We start from the raw sequence: 23,099 nt of genomic DNA, 5'->3' as shown, positions 1-23,099 counted from the left end.
TGTCTACATGAAGTTAAGAGGACCAAGTTTCCAAGTAGCCTTTGCAGACTAGAGAAGATGGTCTGCCTTTTATTTTATCCCTTAAGCCCAGAGTCAGCAGTTAGGCAGCATTGCCAGCTTTTATGCTTGGGGGGAAACTGTTCTCTTTTTGTCTTTTTTCTCTCCACCAGGAATGCCTCTTCCCCACCCCCCACCCAAAATCTGCAGATACCTACATTCTTGGCTCCTGTCTTCCTCCTACAGGCCTTCTCCTTGCCTCTTCCCGCCCTGCTCAAACACACCCTAAGAAAACTTTAGCTTTTGTAGCCTTCCTCATTTGTGCCAAGAGTCATAAATCTTGCTGAGCAGAGAGAAACAAACAAGTTTGCTCTGAATAATAAGAATAACCAACCATCTCTTCTGCCAGTGCATTTAAAATGAAGCCAATGCGCTAGTTCTTCTCATCTTCTCAGAAGTACAAATGTCCTTATCACCCCTTAGCCCCTTCTGCCCCATCCAGAGGTGCAAATCTTAACAGAAACTTCCCAGTGAAGTTCTTACAAGCCTCTGTACTGCCGCCTGGTCTGGAGCTCCAGCTAAACTGCGGAGTCCTCCTTTTGTCACCCTCTCTTCAACCCTACTGCCCTGCAAGATGTTCTTGGATTTTAAATCATCACTCACCGCTTGTTGTCTGTTCTCAAAAAGGGGGGGAGGGGCATTAAAAAAGGTCTGGCCTTGCCCCCACCCTCATTACAGATGGAGAGATTTGGGAGGGGGAGAGAAGGAATAGAGAGGTTCTGCTCCAGAGAAGCAGAGATTTTGAGATTCAGAAGGAGGGAGGGGAAGGAAGGGGGGGAGGGAGAGGGGGGGACCAAGAGACAGAGAGAGAAGGAGAGAGAACAAGAGAGAGACTGGGGTGCAGGAGACCCACTCACCAGTCCTGCAGAAGTAAAACTACTTAAAACACACACACACACACACACACCCCAACACCAACAAAGTCCTGGTGTTCCAACTCTTTAATACATACGGAGGGTACCACCAGCACTCCTATTCCCTAGCCAGGCTACTCTTTAGGCCTTCAGAGGCTACTTCTTAAATTAGCATAATGGATCATAGTGGGGTTTTTTGGGGGGTAAGGGGGCAGCTGGGAACTCCATCTGCTTTTGCTTTTCCCCAGTATTTTCTGTCTTCTTCCTCCCCCCCACCCATCTCACTTAAAAAATTTACCTGTTCTTTAAAAAAAAAATTCCTTCTTTCCTTCTTCTTACTCTTTTTTTTCTGTTTGTTTGTTTTGGGGTGTGGGGGGGGATGATCAACAATCCCCCCCCTCCACCCTCATCACGACCATCACCTTCCCTCCTTATCAGGCATCTAAGCTTGCTAAAGGGGGAGAGGTGGGGGGGGTGTGTGAGCTTGTGTGTGAGTGAGTGTGTGTGTGTGTCTGTGTGGTTTTTTTTTTTTTTTTCCCTGTGCAAAAGCAGAGGCCATTGTTACGGAGAGTAGGGCGTACCAGTCTTATAGGGCAACCACACTGTGGCGGCTTGGCTGAGCCGGAGCCTGGAGCTGGATTCTCGGCGAGCCGAGCAGCCCCAGCACCTTTCGGTCTTCTATTTTTTTCCCCCGGCTCCCCCAACCCCTCCCTCCTGCGCACCCCCGCTCCTAAGCCGAGTGAATTGAAGCGGACGCCGCGCGGCTCCACGGGCCGGTCTGCCCCTCGGGCTCCCCAGCCGGGGTGGCTTTGGGGAGGGGGGGGGGGCGACGCAGCTTTAAACAGTGCTCTTTTTTTCCTCCCCCTTTGCCTTCAAGGAGGGGAGATTTCTCGCCTGCCGCTCGCGCTGGGGCTCGATGTGAATATATATTATGTCTGCCTGTTCTCCCCTCGTCGGTGGCTAAGGTAAGCTGGACTGAAATAGGCTATCAGTTTGTGAATGGCGGAGAGTATGTCTCAATGATTTATGGCCCATATGACTCCAATCTCGGTTCAAGAAGAGTTCACAAGCTTTAAGCTTCCTTCCACGCAGCGACTGACTCTCTCTCTCTCTCTCTCCCTCTCTCTCCCTCCCCTCCCTCCCTCTCTCCCTCTCTCTCTCTCTCCCTCTCCCTCTCTCACTGCTTCTCTCCTTTTCTCTTTCCTTCCAGCAGGCTTGAATCCCCCCCCTCCCCTCGGTGGTTAAGAAGAACCTAATCTTTCGCTTTTCTCTCTCTTTCGTGTTCTTTTATTTTCCTTCCCTTCATTAATTTTTTTTTAACTCCTGGAAGGTGGCTTATCCTCTCTCCTTGGGCTTCTCGAGCTATTGTTACCCTCCCTGCCTCTCCCAGGGGTGTGCCTGGGCAAGGTGGGGTTCCTGTGGGGGGGCTCACCTCCTTTATCCAATGAGACCCTTTGGGAAAGCCAGGAGCCACCGTCTCCCTCCCACCCTTCGGAGGAGCCATATGGAGCCTGAATTTTTCCAACATGGAGGCAAAGGAAATAGACGTTTGGCCGGGCAGAGCTGCTTCCCCCCCCTCCACACCCCCTTTTCTCCTGGATCCTAGATCTCAGACCCCCACCCCCATCCGGCACCTTGCCTCTTCCCACTGTCCGGCCAGTCCGGCCCCGGCGCCCTCCAGCCCGGAGCCTGGCTGGGCAAAGTCCCAGAGCAGAGTTGCCAAGGCGCCTTTTAATTCGGTTACCTCCAGCGCCCAAACTTGCCGCTGTAGAGCTCAGCTCTCGGCCGGCCGGGTGTGTGGGAATCTGCTACGGCTAACCATTTCAGTGTCCAACGATGGCTTTCTCTTCGCCTCCTTGGGCTACCCTAGGTAGCTGGTAGCTGCTCACCGGGGTCACCGCAGCCACAGCGGGCTGGAGGCGGCCGGGGAAGGGGGCTGTCTGAGTGCAGGAACCTTCTCAGCCCTGTCTCTCTGCCGGCGGAGCCTCCATTCTTTCCGATCACCGCTCTAGCTCCTTTGCTTCCCACTCCCCTGGCCTGTGTCCTGAGACCGTTCGGGGTTTATTGCAGGGAGAGAGCAACAGAATTTTGGCCTCAGGCGTCTAGTCAAATTATTGTTTTATTTTTTATTATTATTATCATCATCGCCATCATTATTGCTATAACTATCATTTAGACTAAATAAAGCCAGGGCCCAGCCAGCTAACCCCCTCCAACATTTTTATTTCATTCTCTTCTCTATCTATTAATAACAAACTCAACTGACGCCTGTTAATTAATTCCCCCTTCATCAGGGCCGCTCAGAAGCTAATTTTGGTTAAATCATCAGAGGCTAATGGTAATAATAATAAAAGGATTGGGTCAGCCTGGTCAATTGAACTCCAGTTCTCCCTAGAAGGACCTGCTGCTCTGCAGACCCATGTGTATTTCCAGAAACAAATCCTTCCCAGAAACCAATTGGAACTTAGGGCCATCCCAGCTCCCTTTTGAGTATAAATCTCTGCACTGTTGTTAAGATTTATGTGTGGGAGGGACTTCCTTCACCTGAACCCCTTTTATTTTCCTAATTTATTTTTAAGTTTTCTTTGGAGTTGAGCCGCTGGGCTGATTGAGATTTGAGTTTTCCAAACACACAGGACAGCCTGGAGTTTTTATGAAAAGTAGAGGTGAGAGGTTGGGAAAGACAAGGAAAAATATGGCCACAAGTTTCACAACAAATACACACAATCCTACATCTTGAACCTTTATTTTGCTGGAACACTTTTAAAACGCTATATTGGAAAAGTGATTGTATTTTATTTCTGTTCGAGAGAACCCCAGTAAATAAGGGGTACCTTTTCTATTACTAACTCACTCAAAGAAAGATATTGGTCAAATTCCTTTGTGGATTTTTTTTTTTTTTTTTTGCATCCTGAATCGTTTTCTCATCTTTGGGGAAAAAAGTCCAGCAGTTACACATTTCTTTTGGAGAAATCAAAGAAAACTGACTGTGAAGGAAAGGGTTGGGAAAATTGGTGATTTAAAAAAAAAAAGAAGGGTGCGGGGAGGGGAGAGATCTGGGCCAAATGGTCACAGCACCGGGTTCTTGCCATTGCTAAGAATTTGAAACAACCCTGTTCCATTTGGAAGCTCCACAGGGGCCATTGGCTGCCAAGTCCCAGGCCTGGCTAAGCAAAGAAGGTAGTGAAGGTAGTGGTACCTCAGCAGAGCAGCAGACCTACAAAGGGAAGCGGGGTTCCACTGGCTGTGAGTTAGAAATCTTCAGAAAGTTTGTAGAAACAGTCTGGAGTTGCTGGCATCCTGTGAAGGGATGAGGAGAAGGAACATTACTGGAAAAGGTTCTCTTATGAACTTGCTTCTTTTTCTTTCTTTTTTTTTTTTTGTCCCAGATCTCCCGGTTTCCTCCAGGCTAGATTTTGTTTAGTGAAAGTGTAGAAGTGAGGCCAGATTGGAGGCAGAGAGGCCGCTCAGCAAAGGTGCTGGTGATGCTTTTATTTTGGAGTCTTCTAGTGCCCCCCTCCCTTGAACCACCCTATCCCAGAGTTAGGGGGAGGTGAGGAGAGAGGGAATGGGAGAGGTCAGGGGCTAGTGCACCAGCGGTGGAGAAGCCAGGGAGGGCCCTGGTGGCCACAGGATTCTACACCTAGGCAGTCCCCTTTTTAAAGTAGATATGAACACGGGTGGCATTTCTCTTTAAAAATTAAAGCATTGAAATAAGAAAAATCCATTTCAAATCAGATACATGGCTTTAGCATCAACTCTGGAGATGTTAGGGAGGTGAGAAGAAGGAAAAAAACCCCACAAAAACAAAAACCTATTGATGTCAGTTCCCTTTTCAGTTCCTAAGATGGATTTGAGCCCAAGTCCTCTTCTCCCCCTTGTGTCTCTCTTCTCTCGCCCCGCAGGTCAGCCGCTTGGAACAGTCCCGGGAGGAGGGGGGCAGAAAGGGGAAAGGGAGAAAGAGGGGGGGGGTCCGGCGTGTCACGTGACCCCCAGGGGTGCCAATGTCCGGTTGTGAGGGTAGCAGGCCTTTGCAAGTTGCCACCCCCTGCCAGCGATGCAGAAAGCCACCTACTACGACAACGCCGCCGCCGCACTCTTCGGAGGCTACTCGTACCCAGGCAGCAATGGCTTCGGCTACGACGGCCCCCCTCAGCCCCCCTTTCAGGCTGCCACGCACCTGGAGGGTGACTACCAGCGTTCAGCATGCTCGCTGCAGTCCCTGGGCAACGCCACCCCACATGCCAAGAGCAAGGAGGTCAATGGCAGCTGCATGAGGCCCGGCCTGGCCCCTGAGCCCCTGCCCGCTCCGCCAGGCTCACCCCCGGCCAGCGCCGCACCTACCAGTACCACTAGCAACAGCAGTAACGGGGGCGGTCCCAGCAAAAGCGGCCCCTCCAAATGCGGTCCCGGCTCCAACTCCACCCTCACCAAACAGATATTCCCCTGGATGAAAGAGTCGAGGCAAACGTCCAAGCTGAAAAACAGCTCTCCCGGCACAGGTACCAGCTCTCTGCCTTCCTCGCTTTTGTCCACTCCAGGAATGTCACTGTTATTCTAGCACCCAGCCCCTAGGCGCCCAGCAGGCGGGCTAAGACCAATATTAGGTGGCGGCTGCGCATTTTCCCCCTGTACCTCTTACCACCTGATGACCCCCTGTGACCCCGCCAATACCCTGTCCATCTACCCAGGGGGTGAGGCGCTTAAGCCTTGGAGCCCCTTCCCAAGGCCACAAGGCCCAGAGGCATCACCAGGAAGACGCACATTGATTATTATTAAGTATGATTACTGTGGGTATTAATCACAATTGTTCTGGCGGCCCGGGGTCTCAGCCTCCAGGCAAAGGCAGTCTTCGTGCCACACGCCCACCAGCCCCCCCTCCTATCCATGAGGGCCGGTCCAGTTTTCCTCCCACTCCCCAAGTGTTTTCCCCACAGGCACCCATCCTGTCCATAGGACAGGAGTAAGGGGATGGATGTCTGGGATTGGGAATAAGGGGATGGGGGGGGGGGGAAGGGGGAGACACATGCGCACCCAAAAAGAAAAAAGAAAAAAAAAATCCAGCCTTAAATAAATGGCCACACAGCTCTGTCTGCATGACATGATCAAATTTTCATAAGCTGGGGCAGTGAGAGGAGAACAGGTCTCTTAATAAATGCCACTATTATAGAGTGTCCGCTAATGCGACGGGCGGGGGGGGGGAGGGTTGAAGAGGAGGCGGGGACACGGAGGGGAGGGCGGCGGGGGCTCCCGAGTCCAGGCCTGGATTTATTAAGAAACGATGCATTCAATTTCGACGTGTTCAGTAATTATCTTTTATTTCATTTTCTTCCTCTTCTCACCCCTCCCCCTCGGATCCGGCAGAGGGCTGTGGCGGCGGCGGCGGCGGCGGCGGCGGCGGCGGTGGAGGCGGTGGAGGCGGCGGCGGCAGCGGTGGGGGCAGCGGCGCGGGCAGCGGCGGGGGAGGAGGGGACAAGAGCCCCCCGGGATCGGCGGCGTCCAAGCGCGCGCGCACGGCGTACACCAGCGCGCAGCTGGTGGAGCTGGAGAAGGAGTTCCACTTCAACCGCTACCTGTGCCGGCCGCGCCGCGTGGAGATGGCCAACCTGCTCAACCTCAGCGAGCGCCAGATCAAGATCTGGTTCCAGAACCGGCGCATGAAGTACAAGAAAGACCAGAAGGCCAAAGGCCTGGCTTCCTCCTCTGGGGGTCCCTCTCCCGCCGGCAGTCCCCCGCAGCCCATGCAGTCCACCGCCGGCTTCCTGAACGCCTTACACTCCATGACCCCCAGCTACGAGAGCCCGTCCCCGCCCGCCTTCGGCAAAGCCCACCAGAATGCCTACGCGCTGCCCTCCAACTACCAACCCCCCCTTAAGGGCTGCGGCGCCCAGCAGAAGTATCCCCCCACTCCGGCGTCAGATTACGAGCCCCACGTCCTCCAAGCCAACGGGGGCACCTACGGGACCCCCGCCATGCAGGGCAGCCCCGTGTACGTGGGAGGGGGCGGCTACGCGGATCCGCTGCCGCCCCCTGCCGGCCCCTCCCTCTACGGCCTCAACCACCTGTCCCACCACCCTTCTGGGAACCTGGACTACAACGGGGCGCCCCCCATGGCTCCCAACCAGCATCATGGACCCTGTGAGCCCCACCCCACCTACACAGACCTCTCCTCTCACCACGCGCCTCCTCCTCAGGGTAGAATCCAAGAAGCGCCCAAATTAACACACCTGTGATGTGGGAGGGTAGGGGAGGAGGGAGGTCAAGGTCGAGGGGAGGCCAGCCTGGAGATTCCCAGGGAAGTGTGAGGTTGGAGGGCGGGGGGTGCAGGGAAATTGCAGGAAGTGGTCGGCAGGCTTGCACGTGGGAACCGACCTGGAGCTCCCCTTCCCTCCTCCCTGGCCCGAGGGCTTGTTTTTAAATCTTCCACTCCTTATTCCATCTGCCTGCCAACCCACTTGGAAAGGAATCCACAGCAGACTGGAGATGACCCCCATCAATCCCAGGTCTCTAGTGCTACCCAGCTGGAATTCCATGCTCCTTCCAGAGGGAGTTGGGCAGAGAAAGCCGAGATAGGAAAACAAGGCAGAGAAAGAAGCACATTTTCAAAAACAAAAAAAAACCCAGACAAGATGGGTAGGCCATCACCAACCAACAGACTTACCTTCCATCTCTGTTGATAACTCCCCCAAATCTTGATTTTTTTTTACCCCTCTCATTTTCCTTAAGAAACAAGGAAACAGATTTAAACCCAAGGGCACAAAATTCTCCCTCCACTTCTCCAAGCCTCAAAATGTTCTCCCTTCTATTTGAGGTCTTTGGGGAACATGCCCTCCATTTCGAACTCCATAGTTTGTTTGTTCTAGGTCATTCATCTTTATACCCCGGCCCCATCAATTCGTTTTCTGAGGCCTCAGGGATGATGAGATCCTGAAAATCAGAGCTGCCTATAGTATAAATAAATATATATATACATATATATTTTTTTTCTTTTAAAGGAAGAGTTGGGCTAAGGCAGGCAAGTTGTCAGGACTGAAGGTTTGCCTGTTCTGCAGCCTAAGTTCAGCTCCAGGTCCATCCCCACCCCCAGCCCCCTTGCGGACAGCGAATGGCCACAGAGGTTCTCCACTTTTCTTTTCTTGCATTGCTCTCTTGACTTAACGTGAAAACAGGGTATATTTGAACAAACTGTCTGTCCCAGGCAGGGGCTGCAGCTGGGTCTCTGTGCCTTGCTCAACCTCCTGACAGGACACTTTTGTTGCACTTAGAGTTTACATTTTAATGGATATAAAAACAACTGTGAGAGATGTCTGGGCCTGCAGAGGTCCAGCATTGCTCAAAAAGCGTGTGTTCTAGTGAACATTTTCATATATATTTATTGGTTATAGCCTGTTAAGATATTTTCTTTCCTTTTGGTATTATTTATCCCCCTACATTATGTATTTATATGAGGGAAAAAAAGGAAAAATGTACTTTTTTAGTATTTACTTGTTATAAGGGACATTGTGTTTCCTGTCATGTAAAACCAGCTATTTTAGTTTTTCTTGTACTCTAGAAAAGAGCTGTAGATTTATGTTAAACTCGTACTTATGAGCTATTGTAATTAGTTCTAAAAGGCATGAACTCAGCTCCTAATTGTCACTGTATAGTCCTGAATTTGTAGAGTTAGAGTTAATTCCCTCTTGGAACTTTCTTTGTTCTTCTGTAGTTACTTTTTCCCCCCTTACTTGAAAGGGTTGTCTGTCAAACAATTCTTGAATAAACTTTCTGTTATCAATTTTATCTTGTCCTAGTGGTCCAATTTAGATAGCAGAATGAGACTGTTGATTGCCATTTTTTTCCTCCAAGGAAAAGAGGGCATTAAAAACCCTTCCCTGACCTTTTCGTCTGATGGTCAGGTTCCTATCTGTTCCATTTCTCCCCACCTATTTTTCCAGGTTAAGTAGTTTTTCTCTCACAGGAGCCTGAGCCATTCTACCAGCTTCTTTTAAGTTTTAAGTGACAAGTAGAAGATGGACAGGGAAGTCTTGGGGCTTTCTGTATTATTCATTCTGTTTGCCTCTCATTTTTCTCATTTATTGGCTTTATTATTATTATTATTTTGGTCTGTTTCTTACTTGGCTACAATGTTTGTATGCTTTCCCCAAACAAACAAACAAACAAAAAACAAAACAAGAAAATCTGGCCTATTTATTACTGCTCTTCCATGCAACCTAAACTTCACAGTTCTCTTCCGGAGCTACAAAGAAGTTGTCACGTGACCTAAAGCCCAACTATCATTGGGTCTAAAATGAAAACAAAGGAAAATGATTAATCTTAAAAAAAAATGGGAAGCCTAGACTTCTCAGGTCAAACCTTAAAACTAAAGTGAAATTAAATCATTAAATAAAACCTAAGGCAGAGGGAGAGGAAGCGAGTTTGATTTCCCCTGCCAGGGAAAAAGGAAAAGAAAGTGGCAGAAGCTGTTGGAGCCAAACGTAAATAAAATGGTCCCCAGGCTAATGTGCAGCTCTGTTTCTACGATCCTTGGGAAAACTTCATTTCTTAGTCGTGGTTCCATAAAAGTTTTATCACATTGGAGCGAGGATAGAGAAGGTCTGTCAAAGATGAAATGTCACCACTGAATCGCTGGAGCCGATAAGAGCGAGAAGACAGGGTGGCTGAAATATGGAGCTAATTCGTTGAAAGAGAAGCAATGGCTGCTTGCTGAAGAGTTGCATAATTCTAATTGTAAGCGATGCACCCGCATTGCTTAATTAGGAGCATATATTTGGTGATAGTGGTATAGGAGGGGGTGAGAATTGTTCTAGGCCCACAACCTTAAAGTGAGGGCTGATTTTCATTTTTATGTTGCATCTTGGCAGTCCAAGGTTAGTAATTACAGTCTTTATGCAACAATAAATAACAATAAAAAAGCAACCTGAATTCTATACCAGCCCCTCCCCCCCATCAAGTAGAATTTTAACTGGACTCAGCCCATCCAGGCAGCAAGCAATTTAGCATTGGGTCAGGCTATAATTTAAAGGCAGAAGAGCGTGCAAAGTTTGATTGGGATCAAATAACGCTCAAGGGTTTTTCTTTTTCTCTTCCTCTTCCCTGAATAACATTTTCTGAATGTTGTAACTAGATGAAGGGCCACGTTTGGTCTGGGGGTGGAGGGTGGAGTGGATTGCTGATTTATCTCCTAGGACAGAGGCAGGCCAAGAGAAGATTTAGCTATAGTACAAAAAAGCTGGCTTGAAGCTGGGATTGCAAATAAGAAAGAAAAAAAAAATCGGCCTGGTTTGGCTTGGTGTTCCTTACCTTCTGTCTGCTGGATTCCAGACTCAGCTAAAGATAGGGGTAAAAATATCTGTGTTGTATGATTCCTAGCAGGACAGAAGGGCACTCTTACCCTTTATAACACCCAAGTTTTCTGCTGTTCACTAATCTGGCCATAAAACCTGTCAGCAAGGGTTAGAGAGTTGTATTTCCTATAGGGACAGTCTCTGCCTGATTGCTTGGAGGAGCCCTGGATCCTGAAGCCAGCTGGAGTGGCTGATAGAAAGCACACAAGAGCCTATAGGGTCAGCCAGAGGTACTCCACTCTCCAAGGCCTCCCTGCACAACTTCCAGATTGCAACTATTTGGATACCGCCCATTCCCCTCCTCACCTCTAAATGACAAAAAGTAAAATAAAGGTTTCCTTTGCAGCTAAGTTGCAAACCACCCTGTCTGGTTAGTTGGTTCGTTTCAGAGCAGTTCTCCAGAGTCCTCCAGAGCCTATCCCTGGAGCCCCCACCTCCAGCTCCCCTTTTCTCTCCTCCACCCCCCACCCTGCTACTCAGACTTCTCTGCCCTTCTTTTTAAATACTCACCACCACCCACGCCGATGTTACATTGACAGAAAGTTTCTAGTTCCAGCTCTCAGCTGAGTTGCCATTTCTCTGCTAACCAGCCTTTTCCTCCCCGGCAGGGTAATGGAGAGCCAGGAGGGGGGAGGGGAGGCCAGATCCGTGGGAGTTCTTCAGGCAAACTTTCCACCCAACTTAACGCCTTCCCTCTGTCCCCATTTCCCATCTGTTTCCTGGCTCTCCCAGATCACCTTTCTCTGTTGCCACCCCCCCCCCCCAGGCCTTTTTAAGGGATGTGGAATTTCGGCTGTTCCCTCTTGCTTTCCCAAAGAGCCAAATTCTTTGATGCAATCGGAGAGAGCTGTCAGGGGGTAAGATTGATCGCCTCATCTTCTCTCCGTCCCTCTGACCCACTTATTTAAAAATCTTCCTCCAGATCGACTTTTCATTTTCTGCTTTGAGGCCTAGTTTCCCACCAATTGCTCATGGCTCTTGAGTTTTATGCCTCCTCCCTTTAGCAAATTACAGCATTAAACTTTAGACTATCTTAGTCTCCTTACAATAAAAAAAATTAGAAAAAATTCTCCAGAGGCCAGAAATGGAATATCATCTTAGTGATCATTATTTCCTCTTGTATGGTCTTCAGGGAATTCTTACTAAGGGTTTGTAACACACACACACACACACAGAGAGACAAATATGAGAGGGAAAGCCTCTTTGTCCTAGGGAAGAATCCCCACCCTCTACCCCATGTGTTGACCTGAGTTTTGAGAGTTAAATGATGGCTTCTACCTTGGTTCTTGTTCCTGCTTCTGGCTACAGATATGGGTAAGGTTGAGAGGGACATATATATCTTCTGTACATGTATGTGTGTGAGTGGAGAGACAGGGGTGTCAGAGAGGGATGTAGGTGCCCCCCCAAGAGGAAAGCAAGTGGACATAAAGAGCTGCCTGTAAACACTGGGCAAGAGAAGGGAAGCTAGGCTACATAGCTATGGAGAGAAGCTAGTGGCCCCAAATTGCTCCTCACGTGTGTCACTTTTCTGTGTCAGGCTGTGGGTGCTGGTCTATTTCCCAAGACTGAACTATTGCTTTTAGGGGCAGGGATAGGGAAAATAGTGCAGCTGCTGGGAAAAATCACTCCCCTTTATTTGCACCCTAATACCTTTCCCAAATGATAGAAGCTTCTTTTTATTCCCTCCTCTTCCCTCATTGAGATTCTCTCTCTTTTCCTGGGGCAGGGAGAATGCTGGCCAGAAAACAGGAATATTTTCCCTATAGATTTGGTTATTTCTCAGATTCCTACAACCTTCCAGTCTCCCAAAGGGAGAAAGAGGTTCCTCAAGCCTTTCTGGAGAAAAGAGAGTCATTGGTGTAGGAATGGGGGGCTCATGGTGTCCAGGCTGTGGTCCTCTGGAGTTTTTGAATCAATTAAAGCAAATAATGCTTTCTGTTTTCCACCAGGCCCAGAAAAGCGATTGGCCAAGGCCGGTCCCGTGACCACGAATTCCCTGCAATTTCGCTGGGAGTCCTGGGTTTAATAGAGAGAGTCCCCATACGCTTGTATTTATCAGCAATATACAATTATAAAGGACCAAAATTTAAAAAGAGGGAGAGAGCAAAATCTCCCCCCCCCCTCCTAAAATCGCTCCATCTCATAAACCTGGGGGGGGGCGGGAGGGGGGGGTCCCTTCCGATCCTCCCTCCTGACGCCCCCCCCAGCAGGCCCCCTCCCCCACCATTGAAAGCCATGAATTTTGAATTTGAGAGGGAGATTGGGTTTATAAACAGCCAGCCATCGCTCGCCGAGTGTCTGACTTCCTTCCCCGCTGTCTTGGAGACATTTCAAACTTCATCAATCAAGGAGTCGACATTAATTCCTCCTCCTCCTCCTTTGGAGCAAACCTTCCCCAGCCTCCAGCCCGGCGCCTCCACCCTTCAGAGACCCGAGAGCCAGAAGAGAGCCGAAGATGGGCCTGCTCTGCCTCCACCACCGCCGCTCCCCGTCGCCCCCCCAGCCCCCGAGTTCCCCTGGATGAAAGAGAAGAAATCCGCCAAGAAACCCAGCCAATCGGCCTCGTCTCCTTCCCCAGCTGCCTCTTCGGTTTCGGCCCCCGGGGTCGGATCGCCCGCAGGTCGGTAAGCTTGGTGGGGGTGGGGTGAGGGGCAGCTGGAACGGGAGGCAGAAAGAGCCATGGAGGTGGTTAAAAAAAGAAAAGTGGCAAACCTGTTGGGGTTCTAGGGCTTGGTGGATTCGTAGGATAGGGAAGCAAAACGTCCCACTGGGGTTCAGGCCTGGCCACTGTCATCATTTTTATTCTGCTATAGAAGTTTTGGAAGCTGGTTAGGAAAACAAATGTCCCCCCTTTCTGGCCCCCCCCATGCTAGAAGAAATGGATTCGATTGAGATTTTTACACTTATCCGTGTAAAGGAATGAGCATTATTGCTGCGACTGAATCTAAAGGCAGGAAAAGATGCGTCCTCCTCCTTCTCCCAATCCTAGCAGAGGAAGGGGGAATTTAAGAGCCAGGAAAGAAAAAAGGAGTAAAACACAATATTTATGAACCCTTTCCCCAGGTTGAATTGGAAAGTTCTGGATCAAGGGATCCACTGGGAGGACCTGGGAAGGAAGAGGGGAGGTTGGTTCTGGGAATGAAAGCAAGCCGCTCCCCGCCCCCTACGTGGCCCGTGGGCGGCTAGGAATGCCGTGCCCTGCCCGGGAGCCAGCTTCGCCACTCCGGGGTGGGAGTAGAAAGAACCGAAAAAGGTGGGAGAGCAAGCCGTGTTGGGGTGTGAAGAGACTGCTCATATTGTTTTTTTGGCGGACGGGGTAGCGTTGATCGCAGCTGAACTGAAGTAGGCCCTCGGTGACGCCCCGACTTGCTGCTTGCCTCCGCAGATGGCCCAGGACTGGCGGAGCCCGGCGGCGGCGGCGGCGGCGGCGCGCGCAGATTGCGCACAGCGTACACCAACACACAACTGTTGGAGCTGGAGAAGGAATTCCACTTTAATAAGTATCTCTGCCGGCCCCGGCGCGTCGAGATCGCGGCCTTGCTGGACCTCACCGAAAGGCAAGTCAAAGTCTGGTTCCAGAATCGGCGCATGAAGCACAAGCGGCAGACGCAGCACCGAGAGCCGCCTGATGGAGAGCCCATCTACCCGGGGACCCTAGAGGACACCGGGGACCCATCTGAAGAACCCTCGGCCAGCCCGCGAGATCCCTCCGCCTCTCAGGGGGCGCGGGAAGTCTGCTTTCAACCAACCGCTGTTGTTCCGGGTCCCCCGGGCGCCCCCGGCCCGGAGTCTTTGGCTTCTCACTTGGAGAGTGCGGGCGCACTGAGTCCCAGCTGCGCGCTGAGCCGAGAGCGCGCGCTGGAGCCCGAGCCATTGCTGGAAGACGCCTTCCCCGAGCGGCAGGATTCACCTTCCCTGCCTGACATTAACTTCTTCACCACAGACTCTTGTCTCCAGCTGTCCGGAGGCCTTTCCCCCAGCTTGCAGGGCTCCTTGGACAGCCCGATCCCCTTTTCGGAAGAAGAGCTGGACTTCTTTACCAGCACGCTCTGTGCCATCGACCTGCAGTTCCCCTAACCCAGTTCCTCCCTCGATCCCGACTCTTTTCATCCCTGCGTTCCTTGGTTGGCTGTTGGGAAAGAAAAAAAGAAGGAAAGAAAGAAAGAAAATCAATCCTTTACCCCTAGTCGCATTTACTAACGTGGTTTGCTAAAATTCAGGTATTATTGAATTAGCATTAAACCCGCTCCCTTCTTTCTCTTTTTAAAATGTCACAGGAAAAAAAAAATCTGTTTGGTAGACTCCTTCCAACGAAATCTCAGGAATAATTAAACCCTAGGAGGGCTTTCTTAAAAAAAATTAGAGGGACCTATTTTCCTCCTTTTTTAAGTTTTACATGTAGATTATTTATTTAAATTCTTTAATAATAGGAAAAGGGGAAATATTTATTGTACATTATTTTCATAGATTAAATAAATGTCTTTATACTGTGAAAACGAGTCTTATGTTTACGCTCAGCTTCTTTATACCGTCCCCAACACCTACCCTCATTTTAGAACCCTAGCAAGATTGGTCTTGGAGAGAGAGCGCCCGGCTGGTGGCCTTACCCTCCCCCGCCCCTGTCCACGCTGGCAAAGTCCGGATGGTACAAAGGTGACTCCTGCGTAGGGACCACTTGCCCGGCCGCGGCTCCAGGTAGCCTCGAGGGGTGGTTCTCTCATCTGTCCCCCAAGTCTCTGGCCCGGTATGGATATTCTCTTGGTCTCTGATCGGAAATAATAAGATGGATGAGTGAAAGTGAGCAAACAGAAGTGGTGCCGGGAGGCTTCGGGGATGAGCTTGGGAGTGACGGCTGTAGCGCCGAGGCTGAACGGAATTAGAGGAATCCCGGGGTCCCAAGCCGGGCAGAGAGGCTTTTCCCTTCACGCTGGAAGCCTGAGGCCCTGAGGCCTGAGTCCAGATCTCCCGGGGCAGCGGGGTGGGGTGCGGGCGGCAGTGGGGTGCTGGTTGTGGGTTTCTCGGGAAAGCAGGGCCAAATGCCCGGGAATGATAACTCATCTCCAAAGTGGCAAGTGAAGAGGCCAGCTGAGAAGGTGGCACGGCCAGGGCGGACACCGACGCCCGCGGGCTCCTCCAGGGATCCGGGGGAAGTGGGGAAGGATCGATCCCCCGAGCACAAAGCCTCCAAGGAGGCCCGGGCCGCGTCGGGACAATACAGACCGAGGGCGAAGCGAGGCGCGGGGAGAGCCAGAGGGGGAGACGGGGAAGCAAAGAAGATGCTCAAAATGGCGCTGAGGCCTGGCAGTCCGGGAGGGCCAGCGAGGAGATCGTGGCGGCCATGACAGCCGCGGGAGGGATGCACCGCGGGGGTTCAGGCCCGGGTGTGGGGAGAGGTGTGGGAGCCCCCCCCCACTACTTTCCTCCAGTTGCCAGACTTCCAGACCTGACAGCTTTCTAGCTATTTCCCCCCCACACCCCCATCCCCCTTTTCTTTTTGAAGAATGAGGCCAATGGATGCTGAGGGCTGGGGGTGGCAGGACAGGCCGCGTGGGTGTGGGAGGGGAGGGGACCAGCCGCTGGCCCCGAGGCCGGGCTCTTCCCTGCCGAGTGTGACTTTTGATCCTCCTTGCGGGATTTGAAGCCGGGCCAGAACTTTCTCCGCACGCAGTCCTGCTGTCTGGGCCAACAACTTCATTTTCCATCTCAACGCCGCCATCCTATCCCTCTCCCCACCGCCCCTGCTCCCTTCCCAGCTCCGGGTCCGATCAGCTCAGCTCGGCCACGGCGGAGGCCAAGCGGGCCCAGGCAGGATCGATCTCTGCCCGCGTCTGCCTCCTGGTTTGTTCCCAGGCACGCGGAGATTTAAAGGGCCCTGGAAAGCCATTCATCCACCTCAGGTTTATTTAATATTTCTCCAGCTCAGGAACACACACCGCGGGGGCTACCTCCCCTCGGCTGAGACGCAGTTGATTTCCAAGGCCTCCCAGACTTTTCCCCAGGACCAGCAGGAACCGGACGTGGAGTACCAGGCAGCCAGAGGCAGCAACTGGCAGGAAAAGTCAGGAGACACGCAGGTCACTAGGCAGACCCATGGCTTATTATTTATTTATTTTTTCAGTTGGGCCCTCAGTGTGGGAAGTAACCCACATTTTATTCAGCTGGAATTTAATCCCTTAAACTGTCTTAATATAGATTCATCTCGTGCATTAAATAATCTTATGTCATGTTAAATTGCGCTTATTTCTCTCATAAATTAATATAGAACAATTAGATGTGTTATTATAATACTATCGTGTATCTTATTAGTTTATTCTCCCTCATAAAATATATAGGTGTGAAATAAATTCGATATATTAAAGTAATAATACACAGCTTATTGGCTTGTGTTTATTTTCCCCATAAATAAGTAAATATACAATATATTAAAACCACACTATACATCTCATTGGGCTGTGTGTTTATTTCTCCATAAAATATGCCCACAGGCAGTGTTTAGCATCTTAAAAATCACAGCACATAAGCCATCTCTATACTAGCAAAATGAAAGAGACGTATCAGCTGGTGCCTTGATTTCAATGGACAGCCAAACTAGATAATTTGGTCTAATTAAAAATGTTCTTGCAGCTTTAGCAGGTTGTTACAAAGATCAAGAATACTAGAAGGATCTCACTAATTACCCACCCTCTAGCTTTCTTTGGTCAGAAAAGAACAGCACTCTTTTATCAATGCAAAAGAGAGGGGGAAAAAATGCAGGCACTGCTGTGCAGGAGAGGAGAGACAGACACCCCATCCTGGAATCCTGGACTGCAAATACTCAGGGGTCTGTGAAGTTCCAGTTCTTTACAGCCTGGCTACTGTGGGTCCAGCAGCATCAGTATTACCTGTGAGGTAGTTAAAAATGTAGAATTTTAGGCCCCACTCCAGATCTACTGAATCTGAATCTGCAATTTAACAGGGCCTTAGTGACTTATAATAAAGTTTCAATAAATTAATTTTCAGAGGTATGGTTAGCAGGATACCTGTGGCTCATACCTGTAATCCTAGCTACTACAGAGATCTGAGGATCACAGTTCTAAGTCAGCTTGGGTGGGAAAGTCCATGAATCTCTAATCTTCAACTAACCACCTAAAAGCTGGAAGTGGAGCTGTCTGTGGCTCAAGTGGTAGAACACTAACTTTGAGTGAAAAAGCGAAGAGACAGTACCCAGGTCCTGAGTTCAAGCTCCAGGACTGGCACAAAAGAAGTACTATTAGGGGCTGGGAAGGTGGCTCAGTGGTAGAGCGCTTGCCTTGCATGCATGAGGCCCTGGGTTCGACTTCTCAGCACCACATAAGCAAAAAGAAAAAAGCTGGAAATGATGCTGTGGCTCAAGTGATAGAGCACTAGCCTTGAGATGAAGAGCTGAGAGACAGTGCCCAGGCCCAGAGTTCAGGACCCACGACTGGACCCCCAAAAAATAAATAAAATAAAGAAGTACTGTTGGATCACAGTGCTACCTTTCTTTTTGCCTTCCACCCTGTTAAGAATTTTTACCCCCTCCCCGTGTCACCTTTATTTTATTTTATTCTTGTCGGTTGCAGAACTTGAACTCAGGGCCTGGGCACTGTCCCTGAGCCTCTTTGTACTCAAGGCTATCACTCTACCACTTGAGCTACAGCACCACTTCTGTTTTTTTTGTGTGGTTAATTGGAGATAAGAGTTTGACAGGGACTTTTTCTGCCCAGGCTGGCTTCAAAGGGTGATCCTCAGATTTCAACCTCCTGAGTAGATAGGATTATAGGAGTGAGCCACTGGCACCTGGCTATACAACACGTCTATAATAATAATAAAGAACTTCAACCCACTGTACTTGACCCTATGACTTTCCAATTTTCCAACTCAAAGTAGACTACAAAGGACAGGGAATCTCAGCTACTGCCTAAGGTTGCATCAGTTCTGATTCCTCCTGCCAAATGAATAGGGAACCAACAGGGATCAGCCAAAGGCTCAATCTACCTGTTCAGAGTCTTGAATTTCCAACATGCTAGGGTACGTAAAAGATTGTGGTGGTCATGACAATTATTGTGCAGGGCCCAGCCTCCAATTCAGGAAACGAAGAGATCCAACATTTCCTTTGGTTGACTACTAAAGAGGACTTGGAATTCTCTTTACAGGAAATACACAGACTTCCTGTTACTCTTCTTACACAAATTGACTATCTTTGGTGACACCATAGCAATTGAAAGAGGTGATGCACTTGCAAAAGTAATGACTCCTCTCTTTGCTTTCCCTACCCAACGTCATTAGCTTCTTTTCTCTTCTGTAGAGTCGTCATTAGCTTGAGATGTTCTACTTGGCTATGAGGGAAGGGGAAGAGGAGTAGTTCCCAAGTAGGGAGGGCAGTGGATCTCTCAGTGGTGGCAGGCTAGAGGCCAGTGCCAGGCAATTGCATTCACTCCATTTTGATTGGGGCAGGAGCCCTTTTGGGTCAGGACCAACTGTGAGTGTCCTGTAGCACAGACAGGTTATAAATTGTGGTTGGAGTGGGAAGATTTCATTGTAGCCCAGAAAGCTGCTGGTCAGTCTGCCCTGCTCTTGGTGAATCATTCTTTTAAGAGGAATGGCTCATTAATATTATGGTGAAAGCAAATGACCATTAGATTGAGGAATTACTTGCAATCCTGATAACCCAGAGTCATTAAAAAAAAAAAAAGTTAACTTATGCTTCTCCTTTCTAGACTTCATTTTTTTTTCATCTGTGAAAAAAAATGAAAGTGTTAAATATTTCTAATGTATTCGGCAATAATATACGCCGAAGTATATTTGTTAGTCTTCACAAATAATCCATTAAATATTTATTTTAATTTATTTATTTATATTTTATTTATGCAATTTTTTATTGTCTTTAAGTAGTTGTACAAAGGGATTTCAATTCAACCCGTCACTTTATGAGTACAGTTCATTTTTATCAATGTCACCCCTTAATCACGCTCTCCCATTGCTCCCAACCTATTAAATATTTATTGTGGCTGGAGTCATATGCTCTTAAATGGATAAATCTACTTCCCATTTTACTGGTGGGACCATTTTTTAAAATATTTATTTGTTTGCTTGTTTGTTGTCAGTGTCTGAGCTTGAATTCAGGGATTTATACTCTCACTTGGTTGTTTTGCTCATGATTGGCTATCACTTGAATCTATTTCTATCACTTGAATCATGCCTCTAGTTCAGCATTTTTCTGCCTATTTGGAATGTCACAGACTTTTCTGCCTGGACTGGCTTCAAACCATAGTTCTTCAGGACTTAGCCTCCTGAATGGCTAGGTTTACAAACATTACAGGCATAAGCCACTCATGCCTGGCTCAATTTAACAAATTTTAATTTGTATCTTTATGCCAACACCCATAATTAATTAAATGAGCACGGGAAGAAATTGTTTCAGTAAGCATGTCACTGGATACAGTAATGGTAGGCCAAATCAAGTCAAGAAATATGAGTATTCAGAAGTGTCTTAGCCAAGTTTTTCTCTAGCTGGCATCTTTTGCCACCAACATTCTCCAACATTTGACTATATTTTCTCTCCCCAGCCCCTTTCCTCTTGGAGTTTGGATTTTTTTTCCTCTTATTGGAGTTTGAACTCAGGGCCCCAGTCTTGCTAGGTATGTGTTCTACTACCTGAGCCATGCTCTAGCCTTTATGTTTAATTATATTTGAAAGAAATGAGGCCTTTTTTGTTGTTGTTGTTGGTCATAGGGCTTGAACTCAAGGCCTAGGTGTTACCCCTGAGCTCTTTTGCTCAAGGCTAGTGCTCTACCAATTTGAGCCATAGCTCCACTTCTAGTTTTCTGGTAGTTAATTGGAGATCAGAGTCTTATAAACGTTCCTGCCTGGGCTGGCTTGGAACTGCAATCCTCAGATCTTAGCCTCCTGAGTAGCTACAATTATAGGCTTGAGCCATTGGCACCCAGCTGACTCTTTTATTTTTTTTCAGTTGTGGGGCTTGAACTCAGGGCCTGGGTGCTGTCCTTGAGCTCTTTCCCTAAAGGCTAGTGCTCTACCACATTGAGCCACAGAGCCACTTCCAAGGCCATTTCATATAAAAAGAGCTGCTGAATTTCTTCTTTGATATGGTGTCAAAGACTTGTTGGAATTTCTTCTTTGACATGGTGTCAAAGACTTACCTAGTCACTGGGCTTCAGAGCATAGGCACAAATTAGTGTGTGTGTGTGTGTGTGTGTGTGTGCGTGTGTGCGTGCGCGTGTGTGTGCTGGTCCTGGGGCTTGAACTCAGGGGCCTGGGCACTGTCCCTAAACTTTTTTGCTGTTGCTCTACCTCTTGAGCCACAGTTCCACTTCTAGGTTTGTTTGTTTGTTTTGTTTTGTAATTTATTGGAGTTTAAGAGTCTCACAGACTTTTCAGCCCAGGCTGGTTTGAATTGGGATCCTCAGATCTCAACTAGGATTATGGGTGTGAGCTGCCAGTTCCCAGCATAGACACAAATTCTGAGGTTCTGTGAATAGCCCTGCTTAATTCCCCTTCTTACCACCCCTCTAGGTCTTTGAGAATTCATTGGACCCATTGCATAGTGTACTAAAATGTGCTTTCAGTAAAAAACTTTCTCTTCTTTTGCAGAAGGTGCTCTCTAGGGCTTCACTTCATCCCCTCTGCCTGTTGTGGTCATGGTGGCCCAATCCTCCATTCTATATTAACCTCTTCAGCCCAGCTCAGCACCTCCTTCCCACTTCTCTCTCCCCTTTCAGTGGTGAGGAAGGTTGTTGTCTGAAAGGACTCTAACAAACTTCTCCCTCCTCAGAGGAGAGAGTAAATAGTGAAGGAGTCCTTTTAAAGCTTTTTCTAATTCCCAATTAGTACTACAGAAAAATCAGCCTGGACAGTCATTCAGATCCAAATTTAGATTGACTAAGTTTTGGTAAGGTTTCCAAGGTGGCTATTTTGGTCAAAATTATTACACTGGGAGTTTTGATTGGGTGTGGATATTAGTGTGGGTGTGGGTGGATGATCAGAGCGGGGAAAAGACGGTGAATATAGTCATAATAATCTATATATGTTTAGCCGGGCGCTGGTGGCTCACGCCTGTAATCCTAGCTACTCAGGAAGCTGAGATCTGAGGATCTCGGTTCAAAGCCAGCCCGGGCACGAAAGACCGTGAGACTCCTATCTCCAATAATCCACTCAGAAAACCGGAAGTGGTACAGTGGCTCAAGTGGTAGAGTACTAGCTTTGAGCTGAAGAGCTAAGGGACAGCGTCCAGGCCCAGAGTTCAAGCCCCACGGCTGGAAAAAAAAAATTTGTACATGTTTATAAAAATAGAACAAGGAACTTTGAGAGCCTGGTTTCAGAAAGGGGAGAGGTAGAAAGAAAATGAAGTAGAGGGTCAGCCTGATCAATATGCATTGTAAGCTGGGTATTGATGGCTTACACCTGTAATCCTAGCTATTTAGAAGGCTGTGATCTGAGAATCATGGTTCAAAGCCAGCCAGGGTAGGAAAGGCTGTGACACTCTTATCTCCAATGAACTACCAAAAAAGCCAAAAGTGGATCTATGGCTCAAGCAGTAGAGCACTAGCCTTGAGCAAAAAAGCTCAAGGCCTGGGACAGCGCCCAGGCCCCTTGAGTTCAAGCCCCAGAACTGAGCACTAAAATAAATAAATAAAATAAATAAATAAATAAATAAAATACCCTTGTGCTACTAATTGATACTAACAAAAACTATCACATTTTGAGTCAGGCGCCAGAGGCTCATGCCTGTAATCCTAGCTACTCAGGAGGCTGAGATCTGAGGATTTTGGTTCAAAGCCAGCCCTGGCAGGAAAGTCCGTGAGACTCTTATCTCCAATAAATCACTAGAAAACTGGAGGTGGAGCTGTGACTCAAGCGGTAGAGTGCTCGCCTTGAGCTGAAGAGCTCAGGACCAGCACCTAAGCCCAGAGTTCAAGTCCCATGACCGACAAAAAAAAAATATTGCATTTTGATAAATCCAATTATTTATTTATTATTATTACTATTGGAGCTGTGATTTAAACTTAGAACTTCATGTACACTAGGTAAGTGCTCTGCCATTGAGCCATACCCCTCAGCCCTAGATAAAACTTATTAAATACATAATTATTTTAATTCTTCATTTACTCAGCTTTTTATTTTTAATTAATGCACTTTATTGTTATTACAGAGGTGATATTCAGAGGGATTACAATTATATATCAGGTAATGAGTACATTTCCTTTATTTTATTATTTATTTAGTTATTTTTGTCACACACGGGGCTTGAAATCGGCCTGGGAGCTGTCCCTCAGCTCTTCAGCTCAAGGTAGATGCTCTACCACTTGAGCCACAGCACCACTTCCAGTTTTCTGGTGGTTGATTGAGATAAGAGTCTCACGGACTTTTCTGCTTAGGCTGGCTTTGAACCAGGATCCTCAGATCTCAGCTTCCTGAGCAGCTAGGATTACAGGTGTGAGCCACCAGCGCTCAGAGCCTTTATTTTTTATTTTTAAGCTGGAATCTTACTTTATAACCTAGGCTGGATCCAAAGTTGTGATCTTGTGACCAATCTGCCTCTGCTTTTCCAGTGTTGAGATTATAGGCATGCCACTAAAAAATTCCAAGCATTTCTCTTTTCTTTCCTTTTTTTTAAGGTAAGGTATCACTATATAGTCCAGGCTTTCCTTGAACTCAAGATTTCCCTGCCCTAGTCTCCTAAGTGATAAATTTTATTTATTTATTTTTTTGGTCATAGGGTTTGAACTCAGGGCCTTGGCACTGTCCCTGAGCCTTTTTGTGCTCAAGGCTAATGCTCTACCACTTGAGCCACAGTGCCACTTTCAGTTTTTGAGCGGTTAATTGC

The 23,099-nt window shown here is 48.4% G+C and overlaps 2 protein-coding genes and 1 long non-coding RNA gene across 3 annotated transcripts; 2 read left to right on the top strand and 1 right to left on the bottom strand.

The window, feature by feature from the left end:
• Positions 1-3,941: 3,941 nt before the first annotated feature.
• LOC122101900 lies at positions 3,942-8,684 on the bottom strand. The gene is made up of 2 exons (XR_006146426.1): positions 7,573-8,684; positions 3,942-4,211 (listed from the first exon to the last, which is right to left on the bottom strand). It is a non-coding gene; the product is annotated as an uncharacterized LOC122101900 (long non-coding RNA).
• Positions 4,891-7,144, top strand: Hoxb3 (homeobox B3). The gene is made up of 2 exons (XM_042672371.1): positions 4,891-5,413; positions 6,276-7,144. The coding sequence occupies exons 1-2, from the start codon at positions 4,969-4,971 to the stop codon at positions 7,142-7,144; spliced, it is 1,314 nt and encodes a 437-aa protein (XP_042528305.1). The 5' UTR covers positions 4,891-4,968.
• Positions 8,685-12,357: 3,673 nt separating the features above from the next.
• On the top strand, positions 12,358-14,614 carry Hoxb2 (homeobox B2). Its single transcript, XM_042672284.1, has 2 exons — positions 12,358-12,875; positions 13,641-14,614. The coding sequence occupies exons 1-2, from the start codon at positions 12,491-12,493 to the stop codon at positions 14,330-14,332; spliced, it is 1,077 nt and encodes a 358-aa protein (XP_042528218.1). The 5' UTR covers positions 12,358-12,490; the 3' UTR covers positions 14,333-14,614.
• The last annotated feature ends 8,485 nt before the right edge of the window (positions 14,615-23,099 follow it).

The sequence above is a fragment of the Dipodomys spectabilis genome, unplaced genomic scaffold (genome assembly GCF_019054845.1).
Source record: "Dipodomys spectabilis isolate Male_0828 unplaced genomic scaffold, ASM1905484v1 ptg000018l, whole genome shotgun sequence".
Taxonomy (NCBI): Eukaryota; Metazoa; Chordata; class Mammalia; order Rodentia; family Heteromyidae; genus Dipodomys; species Dipodomys spectabilis.
Note: the sequence above shows the minus strand (reverse complement) of the source record. Positions and strands in the feature narration are given on the sequence as shown.